The 22,036-nt window shown below is 41.5% G+C and overlaps 1 protein-coding gene across 1 annotated transcript in view; it reads right to left on the bottom strand.

Annotated features, from left to right (window-relative positions):
• Positions 1–2,918: 2,918 nt before the first annotated feature.
• The window catches only part of PARG (poly(ADP-ribose) glycohydrolase), a 74,286-nt gene continuing 55,168 nt past the window's right edge, over positions 2,919–22,036 (bottom strand). Inside the window, exons 14-18 of the mRNA XM_076338339.1 lie at positions 19,165–19,243; positions 18,233–18,341; positions 14,148–14,253; positions 8,644–8,772; positions 2,919–6,437 (exon numbers count right to left, since the gene is read on the bottom strand). Of these exons, the coding sequence (XP_076194454.1) occupies positions 6,271–6,437; positions 8,644–8,772; positions 14,148–14,253; positions 18,233–18,341; positions 19,165–19,243 (590 nt within the window). The 3' untranslated portion in view covers positions 2,919–6,270. The remainder of the gene's footprint in view (positions 6,438–8,643; positions 8,773–14,147; positions 14,254–18,232; positions 18,342–19,164; positions 19,244–22,036) is intronic.

The raw sequence follows: 22,036 nt of genomic DNA, 5'->3' as shown, positions 1-22,036 counted from the left end.
ATAGTAAAAAAGTGGCCACGTAAGGATACGTTAAAACACACAGTTTTGTAATTTGTCGTAACTGCCTTCCTACAGGACTGGCCGTCGGAACCGAAGTTCAGCATTTGTGCAGGGGCAGCGATTAAATGCTAATACACGTCCGTCCGTCCGTCCTCCATCCAAACTGGCAGCATCTTGCGTGGCACCACGTTCTATTTCTTGGTACTTTTAAAACCAAACCTGCTCCACTGGTTTTTTTGCTCCCTTCCTATTTAGCGAATGCAGTTTTTAGCTGTGCAGAATCTCACTTTGATAATATTAGTTGCCAAAGGAAGCAGCTATAGTCGGTATAAGAATTCCAAGCAGTTGCAGAAGGCGTCTCTAAGAACAACAGAAAAAAAGCTGTCACTGAACTGGGCCTTCCAAGTGAACGTAACTGGGAACAGGGTAGACGAAGCGTCTGTGGGGAGTTCCGTACAGGGCAGGTCGGTGGTTACCTGCGTGTTACGTGAATTCTCCGAGAGGAGATTTACACAAACCAGCGTTTACCACTCGGGCAGAAAGAGGAGTTGGGGCTTTTCAGTAATCTTTACCTATAATCAGGCAGGCTTCTACCATTTGACACCCAATGGAGAAACCCCCTCGCGGTATTCCATCGCTCTGAAAACTTGAACATCAAAGCGGTCCTCTTAGATACTCAAAAAGGAGAAAGAATAGGCAACAAATCTCCCATTTTTAATATCACCTGTTCAATTTACCCTTAAAAAAACCAAACCAAACCTGTCTTGTCGTTAGGCAGATAAGCTACGGGAAGGATTTTCAGAGCAATCCGCTTCCCATTGGGTCTGGAGAGGAGCTGACTGTAAAGGCTGAGGTGGGTGAACTGTGGGCACCAGCCAGCCAGATCGTGAAGACAGTGCCATCTCTCTCCCTGTTGTGCACAGGTTCCGCTGTCCTCTGCTTGGTAGACTTACAGCTGATTAACCACGTATTAACGACCCGCCCTCCCCGTGGTTTGGGACAGCTTCTTTAAGCTTCTGCAATACACGCGTCAAGCAGCCGGCAAGCGTAGCACAGCGTGTGCGCGTCCGCAAACATCCTAACGGCGTGCCGCAGTATTGCCAAGGGGACTTGGAAGGTACCAGCGCTTCCTTTAACTGCGTACCAAGTGCCGCTTACCAGAACCGTGCAACGCAACCCCGGCTGACAGCTCAGTTAAGCGGAAATTGATGGTATTGCTGTAATGGAGTTATCAGTGACTGATACCTCCTACGCAGCTTCCAGGTCACACTCACTTAAGCAATGATAAACGAGCATGAAACACTGTTAGCACAGAACAAGATCATAAATACTCAATTCTTAGTTAAAAGAACCCAACAACTTTTAGACAGCTGGAACATCTTGTGGTTTACGTGATTTTATAGATGTCCTCGCTCTTGTCAAAAATGTACCACGAAACAGCGAAAGGAGATTTTTTGCAGATTTTTAAAAAAAAAGGGTGTGGGGGGGGGAACCCCAGTCATCCATCCAGAGCAAATACTGCATCACCCTACACTGGCTAATACACAAATACATCGGTGGACCTTACGGAGCTTGTAACGGCTTTTGGTATCCCAAGGTCCGACATCCACCTGCCTGTCCTTCTGCCACAGAAAGCTGCTTAGGCCAAGAGGATGCAGACTGGAACGTAAACGTCGAAAGGTGAAATTCAGTCGTCTGGGACTCCTCTACCCAAGTACTGACACCGGTGGGAGGCCAGTGGTTTGCAATGGAGAAAAAGGGAGAAGTCCACAGGGAAGTCACCCTTGCGGTTGTGCTTTAGCCCTAAGGGCTTATCTCCACAGGCTCCAGCTGCTTTTAAGAATTCATAAAGCGTATCCCTGAGGGCGTCTGCCGACTACAGCCAGAGCAGAGACAGCTTGGGGCAGGGGAGACTGGCAGCTGCTTCCCCACCGCAGCCGCAGAGTGTCAGCACCTTCTGCTTCCCCATCACCTGGGATTTACAAGGTACAACACGAAGGGCATCAACCCTCCTCTACCCAGTCATCACGCTACCAGAAGTCTGTCGTCTCCAGGTCATCCAACGCTCGGCCAAACGCCTCTTACAGAGGATGGTATCATTTCCACCATTTACAGAAGAATTAAATCTAAACCCAGGAGCGACAAGCCGTGCTTGAGGGTGAACCGAGACCCAGCGCGCGGCAGCCAGGGAGAGCGTGGCAGAGGGCAGCCCCGCTCAGCCACCACCAAGCTGCTCGTTCCTGCTTCTGCGGACGTGCCTGCTGGTCAGCGCCTTGTTACTGTCGCTGCCGTACGACAGACTAAAGCCTTCGGTATTAACACTGCAAACTTTAATAAGCTCGGCTACATCTAAAACCTTCGGAGCAATCAGAAACTGTATTTTATCCTAATTTTCTGTAATGCTAAAAAAAAAAAAAGTTCCTTATTGGCTTAAACCAAGATTTTTGAAAAACAGTTCTAAATCTTTTCGTTTAGGAGGATGTCAGTCCCACTTTTACAAACCATGCAAACATTTATGCAACGTGTTCATTACTTCTATCTTTTTAGGGTTTTATTTAGTTATATTTCCTTCATGAAGCTCAAGGAATCATCGAACACTCATTTGCTCACCAAAAGCAAATTGGGAGTTACCATCGAAATGTCTGCTTACGGCCACACACACGTATGAAATCTCACACTCCTGCTGACGCCTTCCAACTCACCGTAGTTACTTCCTAGTTACTTCTTGCTACGCAGACGGGAGCGACCGCTCCAATATTGTACAGTGAGAATAAATCACTTCGCTGTGTTTTGTGTGTCAGAATACCTGAATTATTAACTTTACTGCTAGAGCCACCTGTAGTACCGTGCCGCGTACATTCAAACGTGCTGGAATTTCTCTGTCCTGGAAAGTGTATTACGAGACAAAGCACTCAGTATTGCTTCAGTCGAATTTTTTAATCGTATTCCTACAAAATCATGTAAACATCAGCATACAGATCCAGAAAAATCAATATAATATAATGGTGCATAAACTGTAAGTTTAGAATAATGTCAGAAACACTTCAACAGTTTATAAATTAATATATACAGTAATGGGTACTCATCATTAGATAAGAACACCTCAAAACTGAGGAATTTAGGTGCAAGAGCTGTAAAACAACCGAAGTGCTCCGACACCAAACTTGACTGTGAGGCGACACCGCAATCTCCACGACTGCCTGTTGTCGTTTCATATTAAGCATTCGATTTAGCTGCTAAAAAGTATAAAACAAAAGTTTTGGTAGGAAGTTTATTTTTATTTTAAATCATATAGCAAACATCCCTAAAGTAATAACCCCCCCCCCCAACCCGGAACACTCCATAAACAGGTTTCTAGAAGAGTGGAACTGAAGCTTACTAGGCTGCACAAAGATCATCGGCACCTCCGTTCCACGCTGCTTCAAACAGAGCCCCACAAGGCGTCTCCAGCTAAGGGAAACGTTCCCGGTGGTTTATAAACGGAGAGCGGTGGGTGGGGGGGAAAAAAGAAAGATGCGGAGCACGTATTGGGCTGGTGCAAAATTCCTGCTTCCGCATGCAGCGTTCCGGGCAGTTTAGCTCTTTATTGAATTAGAAAGTCATGGGAACGTAACACCGTTGTTAATTTGTTAACTCTGGGCTATTTTGCTTAAAACAAACCCCCAAAACAACCAAGAAAAACAATCTTCAGCCTGTCTGCGATCAAAGGCGTATTCAAAGTGTTCTTACACCATTGCCCTTTACGAGACCAGGGACACACGGCAGAATGCAGGATGTATCACCCTTACTCAGATGACACATTAAACGGAAAAGGAGTTATTATTTTCCTTTTCTCCTGTCCATACAACTGTATTTCATGGGGGGGAATGTACGGTAAACATATCCTAAAGAATGATCTCAAATAAACGGCATTCCTCCCCGTATTAGAAAATTCTCAGACACCAGTGAAAATAGGGACTGCATAAAGTGACCAGGATTACCCTGGAAACACGCGGCTCTGCAAAAACCCTCTTAACTGGACACCCTATGACAGGATCTTCAGAGAATCTTTCCAAAGTTAAATATATTTGTCTGTTTCCAGAGTTGAAGTAGAATTTTATGCCGTCTTATTTTGGTACAGTTTTCATGCCTGACAAATCGCTTCCCCTCACAATGAAAATGAATATTGCACCAATACAGACGTATTTATTGACAATAAAGGGGAGGTCATACCTAGCCACCTAAAGCTTTTTGCTGTATTTTCTTCCAGTTGTTTAGGAACAGATTTTGTTCACCTTTTTTATAGGAAATCCTGAGTAGTAAGGTGAAGAAGGTTTGGCAGATAGCACCGATTTTCTATCACTTGTCTTAATTAACAGGGTACATTTATCATTGGCAATGCATCTAGAAGCACTATCATAGTTGAACCTAAATGCCCAAATAAGGGCTTATTAGAAAACACTTATTCCTATTGCCAGCAGCTGAGCCAACACTGAAACGCCAGGAGCAGGAGAAAAGATTTCCGCTAACTCCGAGGACACAAGCTGCAAACACGGAAAAAGGCCTGAAATTCTAGCCCAAATCTTTTCCTTATAATGGGATGGGGGTGGAGAAAACCGCAGCTGGCGGGAAGAGTAGGAAGGAGCCCTTAAACTGCTGCGCCCGTCACCTTCCAAGCAAGGCGCTTCCGAGCTGCCCGCCTGGTGTGAACGCGCAGGTGCAGCACTGAAGGCGTTTACAGACGACCCAAACTCTTTGCGGGTGCTTCTGCCAGAGCAGCTCAAGCGGCGCGTGCTTTACTGCAGGCCAGGCTGCCAACAGCTTCCAGCATTTAATTACCGTGCTGCGTTTCAGGCTTGGAGGGGTTTTACCTGACATCAGCCGAAGGGATTTGTGGATACTAGAGCCTTAGCTCGCTGCATTTCCTGCTGCGGTTTTTACTGGTATTGCTAAACTGGCAACAGCGACCATGACGGACCAGAAAAATCTAACGCGGAAGAGGCTAAACTTCGCAATTTGGGCTTAAACTGAAACTGGGTTTAAACTACTAACAGGCAAACGTTTCATTGGATTGGCCCCGTACATAGACCCGGAAAAGTTTTATCACAGACGTATCTGCAGTTTTGTGTAAACTATTAATGTACTACACCAACACTAATTTGGTATTCACAGAGATAGTAATAGCACAGTTTTTACACATCTTTTGCCCTCCCTTCATTGTTATCGTTCCCATGCCTAAAAAGACACAGGCGCAAACTCCTAACGAGCTCATGTTCTTATCTGCAGCCCGCAGACTTTCCTCCCACTGATGCGTAAGTGATTTCCATTTCCTCACTGGCCCTATCCCATGGGGATCTTACGCTCACACGTATGCACACTGCGATAAAGGAGAACGGGTATGACAAAAGAAACACAACTAGCAGACCTCAATTCAAATGGTATCGCCAACAACGGTGAACCTTGAGAAACTTCAAATACGCTAACGCGTCCGAGACCTTGCTCAGTGTTGTAACAGACAGCACCAACAAAATGGTATTGGAGAGTTTCGTGTGAAAATGTTTCCCTCCGCTTCTAACTTTGGTCACATTTCTCATTCTCCCACCCTCCCATACTTTGTTTTTTTCTCTACTTCTTCGTGCTAACTTTCATGTCTGATTCGATAAAGACAACGCAGTTGTGAAATGTCTTATAGCTCCTCCAGAATCTTTCCATTTTTAACCATTTATTAAAAAAATAGATTAGACCCAGGACATTTTAAGTTAAATGAATGCAGAAGTTGATAAGAACACTGAAGGTACCGTGGCAGTCTGAAGGAGGTAATCAAATTATGGCAATTTTCAGTAAGAACGATCGTTACAATGCTTCTCTCTAAAATCATCCCGGGAGTTACACGGCTGCCTGTCCTCCAGCACTAAGCTCACACGAGAAATCTAGACAACATCTCTGAAAAATAAAGGCAAAGGAGTGCAGAGAAATCTTCTGAAGTCCTTCAGCAATCTCTTGGCTGAAGTACGAATGTGTGCCAAAATATCCTGCTTAACAAGGTATAACGCAAACCAGACTTACCAAAGAAATCTTTTCTGTACACACATGAACAAGGTTTTCATGTACGAAGCCATCAAGCAAAAAAATCTCGTCTCTCAAAGGTGGGGTTTTTTGTTTGGGTGTTATACATAACTACCAATGCAGTCTCTGTATATTAAGTTAAGCCAATTCATACATTATACCCAGCGATTCACACAATATACCAGTGGGAGGAGATGAACAGTATTCTGATCAAGTACATTTATTTTAATCCTCAAAGCACAACCCTTTTTCTTCATCATCATCATCAGTAGAATCTGCATAGGACTCAATGGTGTTGTATATGAAAGAGTACAGCTTGACATCTGGTCCTGAAGTAGAACAGCTTCTGCATTCTTCATTGTAGTATCTCAGTAACAGCCTATAAATGTCCCCTTAAAAATAGAAAGAAATAATTGAAAAACATGTAAGGTCATGCCGTCTGAAGAATGTATGATTGCAAATGAAGACTAGAAACGCACGCTCACACCGAGACAGTGGCTAGGGACATCTCTTTAAATGAGCAGCGAAAGAGGAGGTAGACAACTGTGTACGGGGAACGTGACCGCTTCCAAGTTTGTTCAGAACATAGGGTGGGCTCCCTCGACTTTCTGCTGAGCTTCTGCACAAGCTATCCGAACGCCAGGCTTCCATACGTATTACTTACAAATGTACCGCCAATTACCTAGCTTTATGCTTCTGGCCCAGAAATTAAAGACATGTAACAACGTCTCCCGGACGACTGGAGGCTTGCCAGTGTGACGCCCATCTACAAGAAGGGCCGGAAGGAGGATCCGGGGAACTACAGGCCTGTCAGCCTCACCTCGGTGCCGGGGAAGATTATGGAGCGGTTCATCTTGAGGGCGCTCACAAGGCATGAGCGGGACAACCAGGGGATCAGGCCCAGCCAGCACGGATTGATGAGAGGCAGGTCCTGCCTGACCAACCTGATCTCCTTCTATGACCAGGTGACCCGCCTAGTGGGTGAGGGAAAGGCTGTGGATGTGGTCTACCTGGACTTCAGCAAGGCCTTTGACACCGTCTCCCACAGCATTCTCCTCGAGAAGCTGGCGGCTCACGGCTTAGACAGGTGGACTCTGCGCTGGGTCAAAAACTGGCTGGACGGCCGGGCCCAGAGAGTTGTGGTGAATGGAGTTACATCCAGTTGGCGGCCGGTCACGAGCGGTGTTCCCCAGGGCTCAGTACTGGGGCCGGTCTTGTTTAATATCTTTATCAATGATCTGGATGAGGGGATCGAGTGCACCCTCAGTAAGTTTGCAGACGACACCAAGTTGGGCGGGAGTGTTGATCTGCTCGAGGGTAGGAAGGCTCTGCAGAGGGACCTGGACAGGCTGGATCGATGGGCCCAGGCCAATTGTATGAGGTTCAACAAGGCCAAGTGCCGGGTCCTGCACTTCGTCCACAACAGCCCCATGCAGCGCTACAGGCTTGGGGAAGAGCGGCTGGAAAGCTGCCTGGCGGAAAAGGACCTGGGGGTGCTGGTCGACAGCCGGCTGAACATGAGCCGGCAGTGTGCCCAGGCGGCCAAGAAGGCCAATGGCATCCTGGCCTGTATCAGAAATAGTGTGGCCACCAGGAGCAGGGAAGTGATCGTGCCCCTGTACTCGGCCCTGGTGAGGCCGCACCTCGAATACTGTGTTCAGTTTTGGGCCCCTCACTCCAAGAAGGACGTTGAGGTGCTGGAGCGTGTCCAGAGAAGGGCAACGAGGCTGGTGAGGGGTCTGGAGAACAAGTCTTATGAGGAGCGGCTGAGGGAACTGGGGTTGTTTAGCCTGGAGAAAAGGAGGCTGAGGGGAGACCTCATCGCTCTCTACAACTACCTGAAAGGAGGTTGTAGCGAGGTGGGGGTCAGTCTCTTCTCCCAAGTAACAAGCGATAGGACGAGAAGAAACGGCCTCAAGTTGCACCAGGGGAGGTTTAGATTGGATGTAAGGAAAAATGTCTTTACTGAAAGAGTGGTGAAACATTGGAACAGGCTGCCCAGGGAAGTGGTGGAGTCCCCATCCCTGGAGGTATTTAAAAGACGTGTAGATGAGGTGCTTAGGGACATGGTTTAGTGGACATGGTGGTGTTGGGTTGACAGTTGGACTCAATGATCTTAGAGGTCTTTTCCAACCTTAATGATTCTATGATTCTAATTACAGAGGGGCAATGGATACGCTGCTTGCTTGTATTGCTACCGGGTAACACATCTGACCACATTTTGCAGGATCAAGCCAGAACCACTGTAAGACAAATCTATATCAAGAATGCGTAAGCAGATTTTCCCTTTTTAAAGCATTGTGAGTTATATTAAAAACTTTTGCAAACCTTCTGTCTACCACATGTACCTGTATTTTCCAGATTCTGGAGCATAACTCCCAAGTGAATCAGAAAAGGATTCTAGAAGTCTTCTAACAGATTAACACTGCGCAGTGGACCCTGAATCAGGAGAGTTCCCCACTCTGGAAACAGGTACAAATAAACCGAGACCCATTTGCTTGTGTTCGGGTCTTGATGACAATAATTCTTATTGGACAATTTCCACTTATGGAGACGGTTAAGTCTCTTTGCTGCATGAAAGGATTTCTTTATGCTCACCAATAGTTTGGCCCTTCTCACAGAGAAAAGTGTGCATGCTGTAAATATCCCGCATCAACTCCACATCTCCAAAGGTAAAATAAACAACATCACGTCCGGCCTCAGCAGCTGCCAATATCTGTATTAAGGCTGAAACAACAAAAAAAAAGATTACACACAGGCATTCAGGATAAAGCAATTTGTTGAAGGGAAAAACCACAGTAAAAAAAAATCATACCACCCTTCTCCAGGCAAACGCTGCAAAGCAATTTGAACAATGGGTAGATAAGCCTTACTTCCACTTTTAAAACAAAGTAAAGAATACTGGGCACTGCAGCTCAGAGTGTTGAAGTATTCTGCTGGAGTCACTAGCGACAACAACCCTTACTTTCCAGATAAACAATGTGGTTAAAAATCAAAGAGGTTTTTTTTTTTGGTCCGTGTCCGCCCCCAAGCAGCATGCAGCCGTTAATTATCCAATAAACGTGCGCGACAGCATAAGACGACAGAGCACCATCTTATACCCCGGTTTACGCTGCCTGCATTGAGTCACAGAGAGTGGGGTAAAAAGCATCCATTAGCACATCGCAATTTCTATTCTGTGCCACCCTTCAGGAGGAACGGAGCCAAGCCTTTCACTAGGTAAGCTACACAAAGCAGGAGCTGACCCAACTTTCAGCTCCCAAGAGGAGATCTATGGTTCTGCAGCCTCTTACTGCGCAATTTAAGGTGTCCATTATCTTACCTATAATGGAAGTATGCAGCACAGAATACGATGGCTCGTTCTGACCTATAAAAAGTGAGTGGCGATGCCAGGAATGCAATTCAGGTTATTGAACTTCCAGCTTTATGTCAAACTTGCTGGACCAAGCTGCATCCCGCGTTCTGTCAATGGCTAACATTACAAAATAGACAGACTTTGCTTTTCTATATGGAAAAGAAAGAAGAACGCTTCCTATCTTGGAAACAGATTTTTGAAGATTCGTCTTGAGAAATCGTCTGGGGTATTGATCAACGGTCCAGCTGAGCCAAGCTAATGACCCACTGCAATTGGAGAAAGTGGCTCTGGTCCAGCTACATTTTCTCCCTCCTCACCCACCTCCTGACTTTTCTGCAGCTCTCAGGTGCTCATCAGACGTCTCACCGAGCCAATTCCATTCACCAATCTGGCAGAAAAGTTATGTGACAAAAGAATAAAAGCTAATTGTTTTCTGCTAGATGAGCAGTTGAATTGGCTGAGTGAAGGGTTTGCTAAGAGCCAGAGCTGACGCAAGGGAGGGCACCAGACCATACAGCCAAGGGAAGGGGAGAAGGAAAACCAGGACCCTTTTAGGTAGCACCAAATTATTACAAGAGGGCAGCTTTCTCACCACCCAGTGCTGCGAGGCTGGCGTGTCAGAGATGCATGCAATCAATCACGTTTGTTTCAGGTAATGTTACAACAGTCCAAATAATGGACCCCAGCAACTATTTCATCTATTGCGGCTTGTCTTATTTCAGAGCCTATGGCTGCAGTTCTGATATTAATTCTTTCCTTTTCTACCCAGTAAGTAGAGTTAATTAAAATGTGATTAATATTGCCTTTGTAAAGATTAATCTTAAATAAAATAGTGTGCGTACTGCATTACCACCTGCTAGCGGAAACTAAATCGAAAGCTGTTCATAGCTCAGCTCAAGAATCTTTCACATTTTTAAACAGAGACCTAACAAAATACTGCACTCTTTAATCAAAAAAACCTCCTGTAAACCCATAGCTAAAATTATAAATTACATGATTCACATGTGAAATTAAAATATCATTCCCAGATTGAAATTAATTAAACTACTGAACCAGCTGTGGATTTGGTAAAGCTTCAGTAGTTCGGCTTTTAAAGGGTCTAATTAACTAGCTTGCATAGGGGAACAGAACCTAATGAATCTTATTATTCATTCCAAACAAACAACGCAGTTTCACTTTACAGAAGATATTAAAAATATCCTACTGTTTATTTTGAATAGCTTATGAAACGAGGGTCAAAATTTCTGTCAAGAATCAGGCTTCACAATCTTCTGGGCATTAATGATATACAATACCACGTGAAACTTCCACGCTACTGATACAGAAAGGAGCATCATAGGAAGAGCAATAGAGCCTGCGGTACAGGGGACTGGAGGGACTTGGGCTCTCTTGCCCCTTGCGCCCAGCTGACGTGATCCCATTTAACTCTTCTGGACTCGCACCTGAAGGAATGGCTGTGCTGACATACCTTCTTCTACCACCCAGCGAGGTGGTAGAAGCATAATACAAATCCCTCTGGGGACCCAACTATCCTCACAGTCCCTTTTATCCGGAGGAAAGGATGTTATCACCAGGGTCTCCCCTACTGCGGTACCGTTGCGGCGGCGCAGCCAAAGTCCAGAGATGGGTGCGAGGAAAAGTGGCACCGGAGACACGGCCGGGGCAAGCAGAGCGGAGCGCCACTACTGCAGGCGCAGCAATGCTATGCTGGGTTCAACACCCAAAACTCCTTGTGCCGCTGCCTACTGTGTCAGTTCAGAATGCAGTACTATCACAGCAGCACCTCAGTATCGCGCACGTTTAACATGAGGCAAGATGCATGCTTTTCTCTCCTTCCACTAATCCTACAAGGGTCTTTTTAAAGCTGATGGCAGTCTTCCTATTGAACTTTATTTTCTCAGATAAATAAGAACACCAATTCAGCTAAAGAGTACTTTCTCACAATTGTTAGAAGTTAAATTTATGTATTTATGAGATGCCTCATCAGATCGTCTCCTTTGCATATTCAATAAAACAACACTTTTCCAATCTTTAGGCAGTTGCACAGAGCCCCTGCAGCTAGTAATTGTTAAATTATCCTCCAGTTTGAAAAGCAAGACAAGATCTTCCAACTTCTCCCAATTATATAAACATACTTTTTTCAGTATTGAAAGTCTTAAGTTTATACTAAAATTTTGTGGAACTATCCCTAACTTAGCTGGAATCTGTCTTGTTTACGTACCAGGGCTTTAATTTATAAAGCCAGATTATTTGTTTCCTCCCTTAAGACGACTTTTGTTTTCTTATCACCTGTGACCTTGAGTGAAACCGTATTTTATACACAATCATGTTCCTTTAATTCACGACTTAAGATAAAATATCATAACGCATTATGGCGCTTATCCAGTTATATCCAATTGCATCAAATACTTCGGTGTTCTGAAGTCTGTTACAGATCCAGATACTACTTATGAAAGGACAAGGGTGTATATTTGAGAACGTTAAATGAAAAAGCAAGATTTTAAACTATGGAAGCTATTTTGCCATTGCAATACACTGTCAAGCCTGCGTAGTCAACAAAAGCTATTTATTTGGGTTCAGTGAAACCGTGATACTGATAATATCAGAGTTTTCTAAAACATATTCTGAAATGAAGAATTTATGACTCCCTATGAAGTGTAAAAGATTATTCTCCAGTCTAAGAAATGTGCGTATAATGAAGTGAAACCACTGAGAGAATCTCAATATAGGGTTATCAGAATAACCCTTTACAGCATTTTAGAACAAAAGGGAGAAACACGTTTAGCACTTGTAACTCTGCGGGAAGTATCTGTGATAATGAAAAGACTTCATTTGGTTATCACACATCAAATGCAACTCTATTCTGACAAAAACACACGTGAAACTACTGTACTCTTTTCGTAGCTCATAGTTTACAAAAAAAAAATGAAGCCATCTTGTTTCTAGTCAGCATCAGCTCAGAGAAAAAGGTCACATACTAAATGACTAGCTCCATACCCCACAGCACATCACTGCCGTTTAATTCTCTTTATTAAGTATTGATTTTTCAGAGTCAAGTAAGAAATTAAGCTGAGTTTACAAAAAGAGTAACTTAAGTGCAAGTTAAACCAATGTCTGTCTTTGTAAGGTCTGCCAAAAGAACAGGAGAAGACTTGAGAGTACACACATAGGTTTAAATGAATTTTTCGTAACAGCAGCAGTGCTGTAACTTGCTGTTAAGTGTTAATTCTCGCAGACTTGGGGAAAAAAAAAATAAGGTTGATCCAAAACCAGAGGAAAAGTTACATAAATGAAAGCTCAAACTAAAATATTAAGTTAAAATAAAAATGAGAGAATGTTCAAGTCTTTACATGCTCTTGTTCTGCCTGGAGTTCATATCCAAGTTACGAAGCACCACATCTCATGGCTCGTTTCTTTGTCTACATCAAAGACTTTTCTCATGGGCTACGTCACCAAATGGACTCGGCTCTGGTGGTCTTTGTCAGTATGCTTCAGTTCTGAGCTCTGACCGATGGGGAGAGGAAGGAAAGCACTGCAGCGAGCAATCCCTATTCCAAGAGTCACACCCAGTGTTGAACAAATAATGGCTTAGATCAGATGAGCCGTATTTTTATCAGAAACCCATACGTTAAAAAAAATATACATAGGATATTACAGATCCAAGAGGAGACCGTATACAAATCAAAGCATTTATTAAACCTTCCTAACAATCATAATCAAGTATGATCAGATCCTGCAGTAAATATTACTTCTGATATTGATGATCTGCACTTGGCAGCCCATTTTATCTAATGGAAATCAAAACACAACTGTCAGGAAATCAATGAGCATTGAGAAAAAATAGATGCTCAATGAATAAAACACATTAAGAAAGAAAACTAATGAAGCTGGTAGCCTGATGATTGTTTGTCTCAATGTAACTACCCAAAGCTGTTCAGAAAAGCAAGTTTTAAATATTCTCCAAATGTTTGAAAACAACAAAAATGTAAGTTTCTACTTAGAACTATACGAATCAGGATATCAATTTAAATGTCAGGATCCATCAGTTCTTGACTTGATGGGAAGAGTCTTAAATGAATGTAGGCATGTGATATCTGCCGCATTATAAATACTCTAATTAAAAATAAAAGAACATGAGAAAGTGAGTGATATAGCAGGCAAGTCAGGAAAGAAGGAAGCATGTCTGAGTGACTGGAAACCTCCCTGGCATACAGCAGTACATCAAGGAGCAAAACTAAACATTAAGCATTGCCAGCAAGTTTGTGAAGCCTTGCAAATTACCAGGCACTTTAAACAGCTTTGCAGAGATACGAATTTTAGGCATAATCTAGAGAGACTGCTCCAGAAAGATCAGCTGATTTATATGACTGAGAACTGCAACGAATGTGTTCTTTTGTGAACTAATATTGCGTGCCTCTGCTTTTGAAGGTTTCAGTGCTACAGGTCCTTGTAAACCTGGCATTTTGCCATCGCGAACTTACCTCAAACTTTAAACTGAAAATAGCATATAAAAGCAGCGTGCATTTTTATTTTTTAAGGCCACATTACTCACAGCCTAAAGATCAAAGCTAATGAACCAGTTCTATGGGCAGTTTAACTATTATTCCAATTCTTGGCTAAAATGTATTAATTTGAACAAAACCAAAAAACGCACTTGAACAAAAAAAACCACACCAACAAAAAAAGGCCAAGAATCAAAATTAAGTTATTTGATTCATTTGGACGTTAATGAATTGCTACAATTTACCTTTTAATCGGGCGTCCCCTCCAAAGGCACCACATCCCCAGTTTCCTGTGGCTATTGCAGAGAGATGTTGAGGTGGAACATTGGGTCGAGAGAAGCCACAGTAGGCCTGCAGGCAGACAAGAGTCAGAAGATGAAGTCGACAGGCAATCTGGTGCGGTATTTCCAAACAATAAGATGATAACAATAGTCGGTATTGTCTGCTAGCAATACCAAATTCAAACTACTTCAATACAACATTAGTCTTCCTTTAAATTTAAGGTCAATCACTAAAGAATTTAAGGCAAGAAGAATTTTGCCTTATTTGGATCCAAGTTAAAAATCAGATACAGGTGCTGACTCCTAGGGATTTCATCACGGCTATAGGAAACTTTTCAGGATAGCCAGAGCAGAGAATAACTTTAACAGTGGATTGTATCATGTTCATTGCCTTTCGGCCCATTTAGCATACATGACAGCTGAACTGCTGTGTCCAACTGAAATTCCTCAAAACTGAAAATAAAATACAAAGTGGCATCTTAGAATACAGGTCTAATGCAATAAATGAGAGTAGGAGGAAAAAGTGTGATATTCACTAAGAAATCTTGAGTAAAGGCAGGTGCTTCCATGTACAGACAAAAGGATAAATCTCTTCGGGAAGTTTTTCAACAGTACAAAACTTTACTGAATTGGTACAATTGTCTGGTACAGACTGAAGTACTCACGGTTTCACTCCAATCTGATCTAAGCTGCAAATTCAGACTTCTGTTAGTTATAATTTAGCAGGGTACCACGATTCAGAGTTTGCATAAGGAGCTCTTCCACATCATCAGGTGCATGCAGCTTCTTGAGCTCTTTCAAGTCAGAGCTATCTATTAGTGTGCTTAATGTCCAAAGCACGTTTCTACGAAACTAGTGGGGCAAGCAAGCTAGTACTCCGGCTATGTGGACAATCATTCTTCAAACTCCATCCTCCCAGTGAGGGAAATGGATTGGTGTTGCAACAGGATGCCATTTTCTTTTCAGCTTTTACTTAATGGGCATGTATTTCTCAACTCGCCAGGACATGGAGAAAAAAAAAACTGTCTCGTCAGACACAATAAGAAAGTCAGCAAATACTTGGAAGGACTTCAGCAGCAATGAAGAAAAATATCTAAGTAAGTGCTCCCCTATGATTTTTCATAGCAAATAAAGGATAAAGATAAAACTAATCACTTTTTTTAAAAAGAGACAATGTACCAATATCTTAAATAGACTTCACCTAGGAATACAGAAATATGAAAGCTTTCTGTGTAGTTTTAAAGCAGTTGCTTCCATATGGGAAGCAGAAAAGCTGTTCCTTTTGAACTACATAAACAAATCTGGTTTTAAGTTGTACACAACTTGAAATATGTGGTATCTCATTATTTAGGAGTTGTGTGATGTTTACAATTGGTTTGTTTTCATATAAAACTGTTATATATAGTTCTCACAGTTAACACGGTTTGAAATGTAACTGTTCTGTATACCATAATTCTTAGGGAAGCATTTCTTGCCAAATATGAAGCTGTAGCTTTTTTTTTTTAATTGGTGACTATCAAAATAGGTTTAATGACATTTATGAGTGGGATTGCAAGCCCAATTATAAGTCAGTTGCTCCTTAGCAAATCTTAATGCTGAAATCAGATACAATGATTTTTTTTTCTTTTTCTGAACAGCTGACTTTAGACAATATTAATCTTGTTTTCTGAGTATGGGTTAAACCAGAAACAAGTGTCAGCCTCAGACAGCTACCTTTTGAGAAAGCTAACCGAGAGCGAACATCTGGTTCACAAATATATCTTATAAAGGAGAAATCATATAGGCTTATAAGAAAATACAAGTTGTAAGAAGAATCACTTTGTTTCAATCATTTCCTAACGTCTAACAAAATAACAGACAAACAAAAGAACCTCTGGATGCTGAGCTGTGTCTACTAATACATAATAGACTCATATTTCAAAGCCTGTGTGCATATACTGTGCTTACTGAGTCCTGATTTATTAAATCGTAATAGAAATAGAGTTGGAGCTTATTCCATCAACTTGTTACCATAATTTATTTTAAAAATCCAAACCCAATCAGTAATATTGAAAATAGGCAGATCATAAATTCACTAGAGTAGGTAATTTGAATTTTGTATTAAGATATCACTGAAGTTTACAAAATTCATTTACTGTCTTTTTCAGGGCTAATTTCATTACCAACCGTGAAGAAACAAGCTGATGAATGTTACTTCAGTCAAGATGCTAAGGTTTTATGACTAAATTAAATTAGCCCTTCAGCACTGTACATGATTTCAGGGAGGAGAGGAAAAGGAAAAAAAAGAAAAAAAAAAAAAAGATGAGCTTTCAGGTATAGTCCCTTTCCAGCTAGGAATTAGGAACACGCTGCCCTATGTTTGAATTTATTTAAAATGCATCCTATATTATTCTATACCCTCCTATACTACAGAAAGCAGGAGACTTTAACAACAGTAGTATTGTGCCCTTATCGTTAACACCCGAGCTAAAGCAGAGGCCTGCTGCATCTACAAACATAGAAGCACACTAAGCAGACTTAATCCTTAGCATGTTTTGAACCCAAATACAAGCACATATATACTAATGTTATAGTATGCAGTTATATTATACTAATACAGTATAACTGCATAAGCATTCTTGTACTCAACTGTCCAGTAAAAATAGCATTGCCATTGCTATAACAGGCCACAGACTTCTCACTACCTATGCCTTATTCTAGCCATGCAAGGCCCTCATTCTGGCCCATTAGCCTTCTCATTAACTTAGGAGAATTTGCTATGTGAACTGGAGATTGATACCAGGCATCTCTTGTTAGGAGATAAAATTCATGCATGGGATAACAGCAAAGGCCTTGAAAACGTTGGCACAGGTTGAAAGCTAAGGCCTCAGAGCTATAAACAGCTCACTGATGGCAATTACTAGTCATTGAAAAAGTACAACCTCAAGAGCTGGGAAAAGACTGTGTTAGCTTCAAGAAAAGCAGCAGCAGCAAAGCAAGAAGAAAAACAAACAACATGAAAATCTCAGCCATGCAACATGATAAAGCACCTGCCATGGCTTGGGAAAATAACCCCATGTTCCCAAACGGTATGCAGCACATAGTCCAGGGCGGAGACCAAGGGCTGGGAACCATCTAGAAACTCAGTATCTTATTTAAGAACAAGATCCCAAATTAGGGAGGGCAGGGGAGAGAAAAAAGAGATGCCCACCGCAGTTCCAGCTGCTCTTCAGCCTGGCAACTTTGATGACTACGACTGCCAAGGACCACAGCCATTGGAGCAGTGCAGTTTTGTATACACACAGCTAACGCAGGGCAAGGTCAAGGACTGACTGCTTTGAATACATAGCGATAATGATTAATAATGTGTAAGAATTATTACTAGGAAGTGTGCTGTTTCTGAATGTCAGTCTAAAAGTGTTTGTTTAAAGGATTAAAACTGGCCTGATTTATCCGTCTTCTGAACATCCCCATCACTGTAAGCTCTACCTGGCATGTATATACACATATTCAGTTGCAACAGCCCTTACAGCTATTGTGCAAATAAAAATAGGAGATTTATGAACAGCTGGATCTGATCTCAAGAAGACATCGATATTTGAAAAGATAAACTCCCAGGCAATATGGCAATACCCCAACAGCAAACAAGAAAGGCGGAAGAAAAGCAAGTGGCACCGTATTTATGAACTGTCACCATGTTAAAACATGAGGCACCCCCTTCTCCACCTTGACTGCAGGGCTAAGTAGGATTCAGCAGAGCCAATCATGGGAAGAGAACTTAAAATCATAATTTAGAAGCAGGACAGGGAAGAGTTAACAAAATGTATATCCAAATTTCATTTGTATTTTTGAAAGTTAAATAAAATACACCTTTGAACAGCGTATCAAAGGATAAGAGTCATTCTATTTAACAAGCTTCTGCTTTAACATTGGACAGTAAAACCCCAAAGTACACCTTTTATAAGAGACACAACTAAGCAGGAACTTCCTTAGCTGAAAATAATAATACAAAAACATTTGAAAAGCTACTATAAACATTAGACTGCAGGCCGTTGTAAGAAGTTACTGGCCTTGTTGAGCTCTCTCCTAATTTTCTCCGGACCAAACTGATCAAGGAAACGTCTGAAGTGAAATGCATCTATAGCAACAATTTCAGTGTAGCGTCGCTGCCATTCATCCCTAAAATTGGAGGGAGGAGAAAAGTAGATGACGTTAGTTGTTTAATATAGGCCATATAATCATGATCCAAAATGAGCAATTCCCTGCAGAGTTTCTCTGTTAGAAGCAGCTAGAAAGGTGAGCTCATAACAGACAATGGAGCGCTTTTTTTTTCTTTGTGGGCCAGGAATGAAAGCAGCATCAGAAATGAGACAGGTCTCCCTATAAAGTTTAGAAATACTCTGGCTAGACTTTGGGCATAAATGTGAAACAAATCTAATTACGCAGCAATATTTATTAAGTACATAAGAACGCCACAAGGTCAAAGAAAAGCACTTTGGCTCTCTGTCTTCCTCCAACATTTAAATGAGAGTACATTGTGTATGTTTCTATACCAAATGAATAATTCTGCATATACACTATAACAACATCGTTGGAGAAATAAATTCAAGAGCTCAGAGCTTTCTGCTCGGATTCATGATATTAAATCTTATTTTGCCCACATCAGCTGCACTGTGGCACCTGAGGTATCATTGTCAAACTTCTTGTGACGTTACAGTCCACAGTTCAGTCAGTATCTTAACAAAAATTTGGATTAAATACATATAACTGTAAAAGACGCTGATTTAAGAACTGACATATTGGCAGATACCATTTATTAGCATTAATATCTCATTATTAATATGGGATAACTTTCTTAGCTCTTTGGCTCTACTGAAGAGAGCAGGATCAAACAGTCAAACTCTCTATTAAGGCAAACTCTAGGAAATACTTAAAGCACCACGTTTTCAAATTTATAACATTTATTTATTCCTTCACTTGAAATATTTATGTGGAACTTTACCTTGGGGTCTTATCTTCATGGCTTCTTGCCCACCGGTAAGTTTCTGCATAGCCTGTATACTCACTGTACTGCTCAGTACCTGAAACAAATGATTTTCCATATTACATACAAAATATGTACGTATTTTTTCACTTGGCAGATCTTTCACAGGAATCACTGCTTCTCCGAATGAACACGCAGCTCTCAGAAGCAATGCAAAATAGAGATTCATATCTGCACCAAGAATACAAGATCTTGTAACCACTAGAAGCTTCTTTTCCACAGATGATGTGTAGCATCTACCACAGAACTTTACAAGTGCAGATCTATGTATGCTGTCCAGTATATAACAAGAAGATAGTTTTCAGCTTTGCCACTCTCAAGTTCAATAGCTTCTCAATGAACTCCCGGTCATCTTTAAAGTTTTACTGGCTAATATCTGGTTAACAAAGACCGTGAGCCTTTGCGCCACCAGCATTTTGCTTTTCTTTTTTCTTTTTTGAGGCTACTACCTGTAAACACGATGATAAAACAGTCACTCCCCTATTGAAAACATGGCAACCCTACTTCATCACAATTTAGCAAATGTCTGGGCTGACAGTTCAGGAAACATGAGAAGAAAAATATAAAGAGATTCAAGAGTGTATGTGGCGAGCTATATGTTTATACATTTTATTTCCCTAACAAGTTTTGTTTCTCTAACAAAATTAAAATCCATAAAGCCAAAGAAAACCCTGATGGTCAGAAACCAAGCAGAGTTCCAACATGACAGTGTTACCCAGTTTGTTGCCCTATAGTCTCTTGAGGACAACCTTACATGAGGATAGGTAGGACTGTTAAGCTTCCTAGTCTCATTGCCCAATACATCTCCTTCCCTTGTTATTGTTTTGTTTTACATTTGTTCAGCATGATTTCTGCACATGATTTCTTTTGGAAGTGAAACTGTTGTACCTGACACGAATTCTCAGATATCACAGCAATTAACGGCACTGAACGGTCCAAAAGGCCACTGCTCTCAGCCGTGGCGGTCAGTACAAAGGAGCTACTTCTGTAAAAGCTCGAGGACCCACAAAACCATGGTCTGGAACATACTTGGCTGCTCTGTGAAGTCCAGCAGGGTATCTTGGCAAGCATTAAGGGCGGTACGACAGTAGCTCATTAAGACCTCCAGTAATTTTAGCTATTATGCTCTGCTACGCCAACTTCTTTTCAAAGGTTTATCCCAAGACCAAGGAGGAGAGCATTTTAACGGAGAGTAAGGATCATAACCTTTCTAAAAGGCTGCCTTTCACCTCATTTTACCGAACTTCAGGACCTTGCTTCAAAACCTGGGGATGCACAAATGCTTCAAAGAAATACTCCTAAGTAAGGCCACAGCAAAATCAAAACTTTTCCGCCTGTTTTGAGCTTGCAACAGCTGAATTTCAAAAGTAGGGGACTGAAAAGAATACCTTGTTTGGAAGATTTCAGCTCATACAGGTACAGTTTGGCACAAGTTATAAACAATAAGAGTAAGAAAAGAACTGTTAAGCAACCCCTTAATTACAAACAGTGACACCAGCTATGCCTACAAATGTAACAGGAAAATAGGTTTTAGAAAGACGTGTAAGCCAACAGCACAAAACATCTGATTACTGAGACAAGAGTAATGCCTAACTATTGCATAGATCAGTGATACTCTGAGAATACAAATGTTAAAATTTAATCTCAAAGTTTTTCAAACTCTAAATAAAAATAAAATAAAAGCTGAACAATCAGAAAAATAAAACTATTCACTTTTAACCTCATCTGACAAGGGAATTTGAATGCTTGCTTTCCGTAGTCTCAAGCACAGGAAACACAAGCTGTTAAAAACTGTTTAAAACGATGCATATACTTCAAGACATTTTCCCCATTTACCCAAATTCATTTTAACTGAAAAGACTTATCAGCACTTCTTTAACTCCTCTGCCCTATTATCCACTCATTATTTATTTAGATTTGTCTAGATGATTAACCATACTGAGGGCACACAAATTCCACTCAAGGCTATTTTGCAAAGTTGCTATGCAAAAATGAGTGCGATGGTAAAAGATTCCTCACCAAGAGTTCACTTTCTGTTACAAAATCAAAGTCCCAAAAATTGTGATGGCAGAATAAGCCTATATATTCACACACATCCATGCCCTCGTACAAAGGACAACTGTGAGCAGCTGAAATATTCAGAAGTCAGCCTTCTAATCGAATTGTAGGCTATCAACCTTCAGTAAGATTTTCCTGACATCGGTAAAATTCAGTTTTACTGATAATCTGGAAAAACTGTCTGAGCAAATAGTAAGAAGAGACAGACAAGGGAAGTATGTGACTTTTCTGAGAGCTCTCTTTAGGGGACAACCTAGCAAAACTTCCAACTTTGAAAAGGAAGCATTTTCTTTGGTGTCTAGCATGCGGAAAGAAAAGACTAGGTTATCAAGATATTGTAACAGGATAGATTAAATGACAGTCAAAGTATTAAACTGACTTTTTCAAGGTTCATTGTTTTCATTAATTTTTATGGAAGTGCAGTGTCTGATGACAAAAGCACCAGGAAACAAACAAACAAGCAAACACACACACACATATATATATTTAAAAAAAAAAAAAATCAATAACAGAGTAACTCAAAGAAATCACACGAACTCTAAACTCATGTCCCAGAAACCCGAAGTTAATGAAAATCAATGGGTTTTCATAAGTGAAGCTCTGGAAATTTGTCAGACAAAAAAGGTTATTCAACTGGCAGCACTTTTGCCTGTGAACTGCTGGGATACAAACTGCTGCTTCTGGGAGAACAGAAGCAGTACGGGATAAATTGGATATGCTAATGTTCCTGGTGAATCTTTTTTTCTTCTCATAAGAAAAATAAAGGGGTAAA

Source organism: Aptenodytes patagonicus, chromosome 5 (genome assembly GCF_965638725.1).
Source record: "Aptenodytes patagonicus chromosome 5, bAptPat1.pri.cur, whole genome shotgun sequence".
NCBI classification, from domain to species: Eukaryota; Metazoa; Chordata; class Aves; order Sphenisciformes; family Spheniscidae; genus Aptenodytes; species Aptenodytes patagonicus.
The sequence above is the reverse complement of the archived record's forward strand: the minus strand, read 5'-3'. Positions and strand labels throughout refer to the sequence as shown.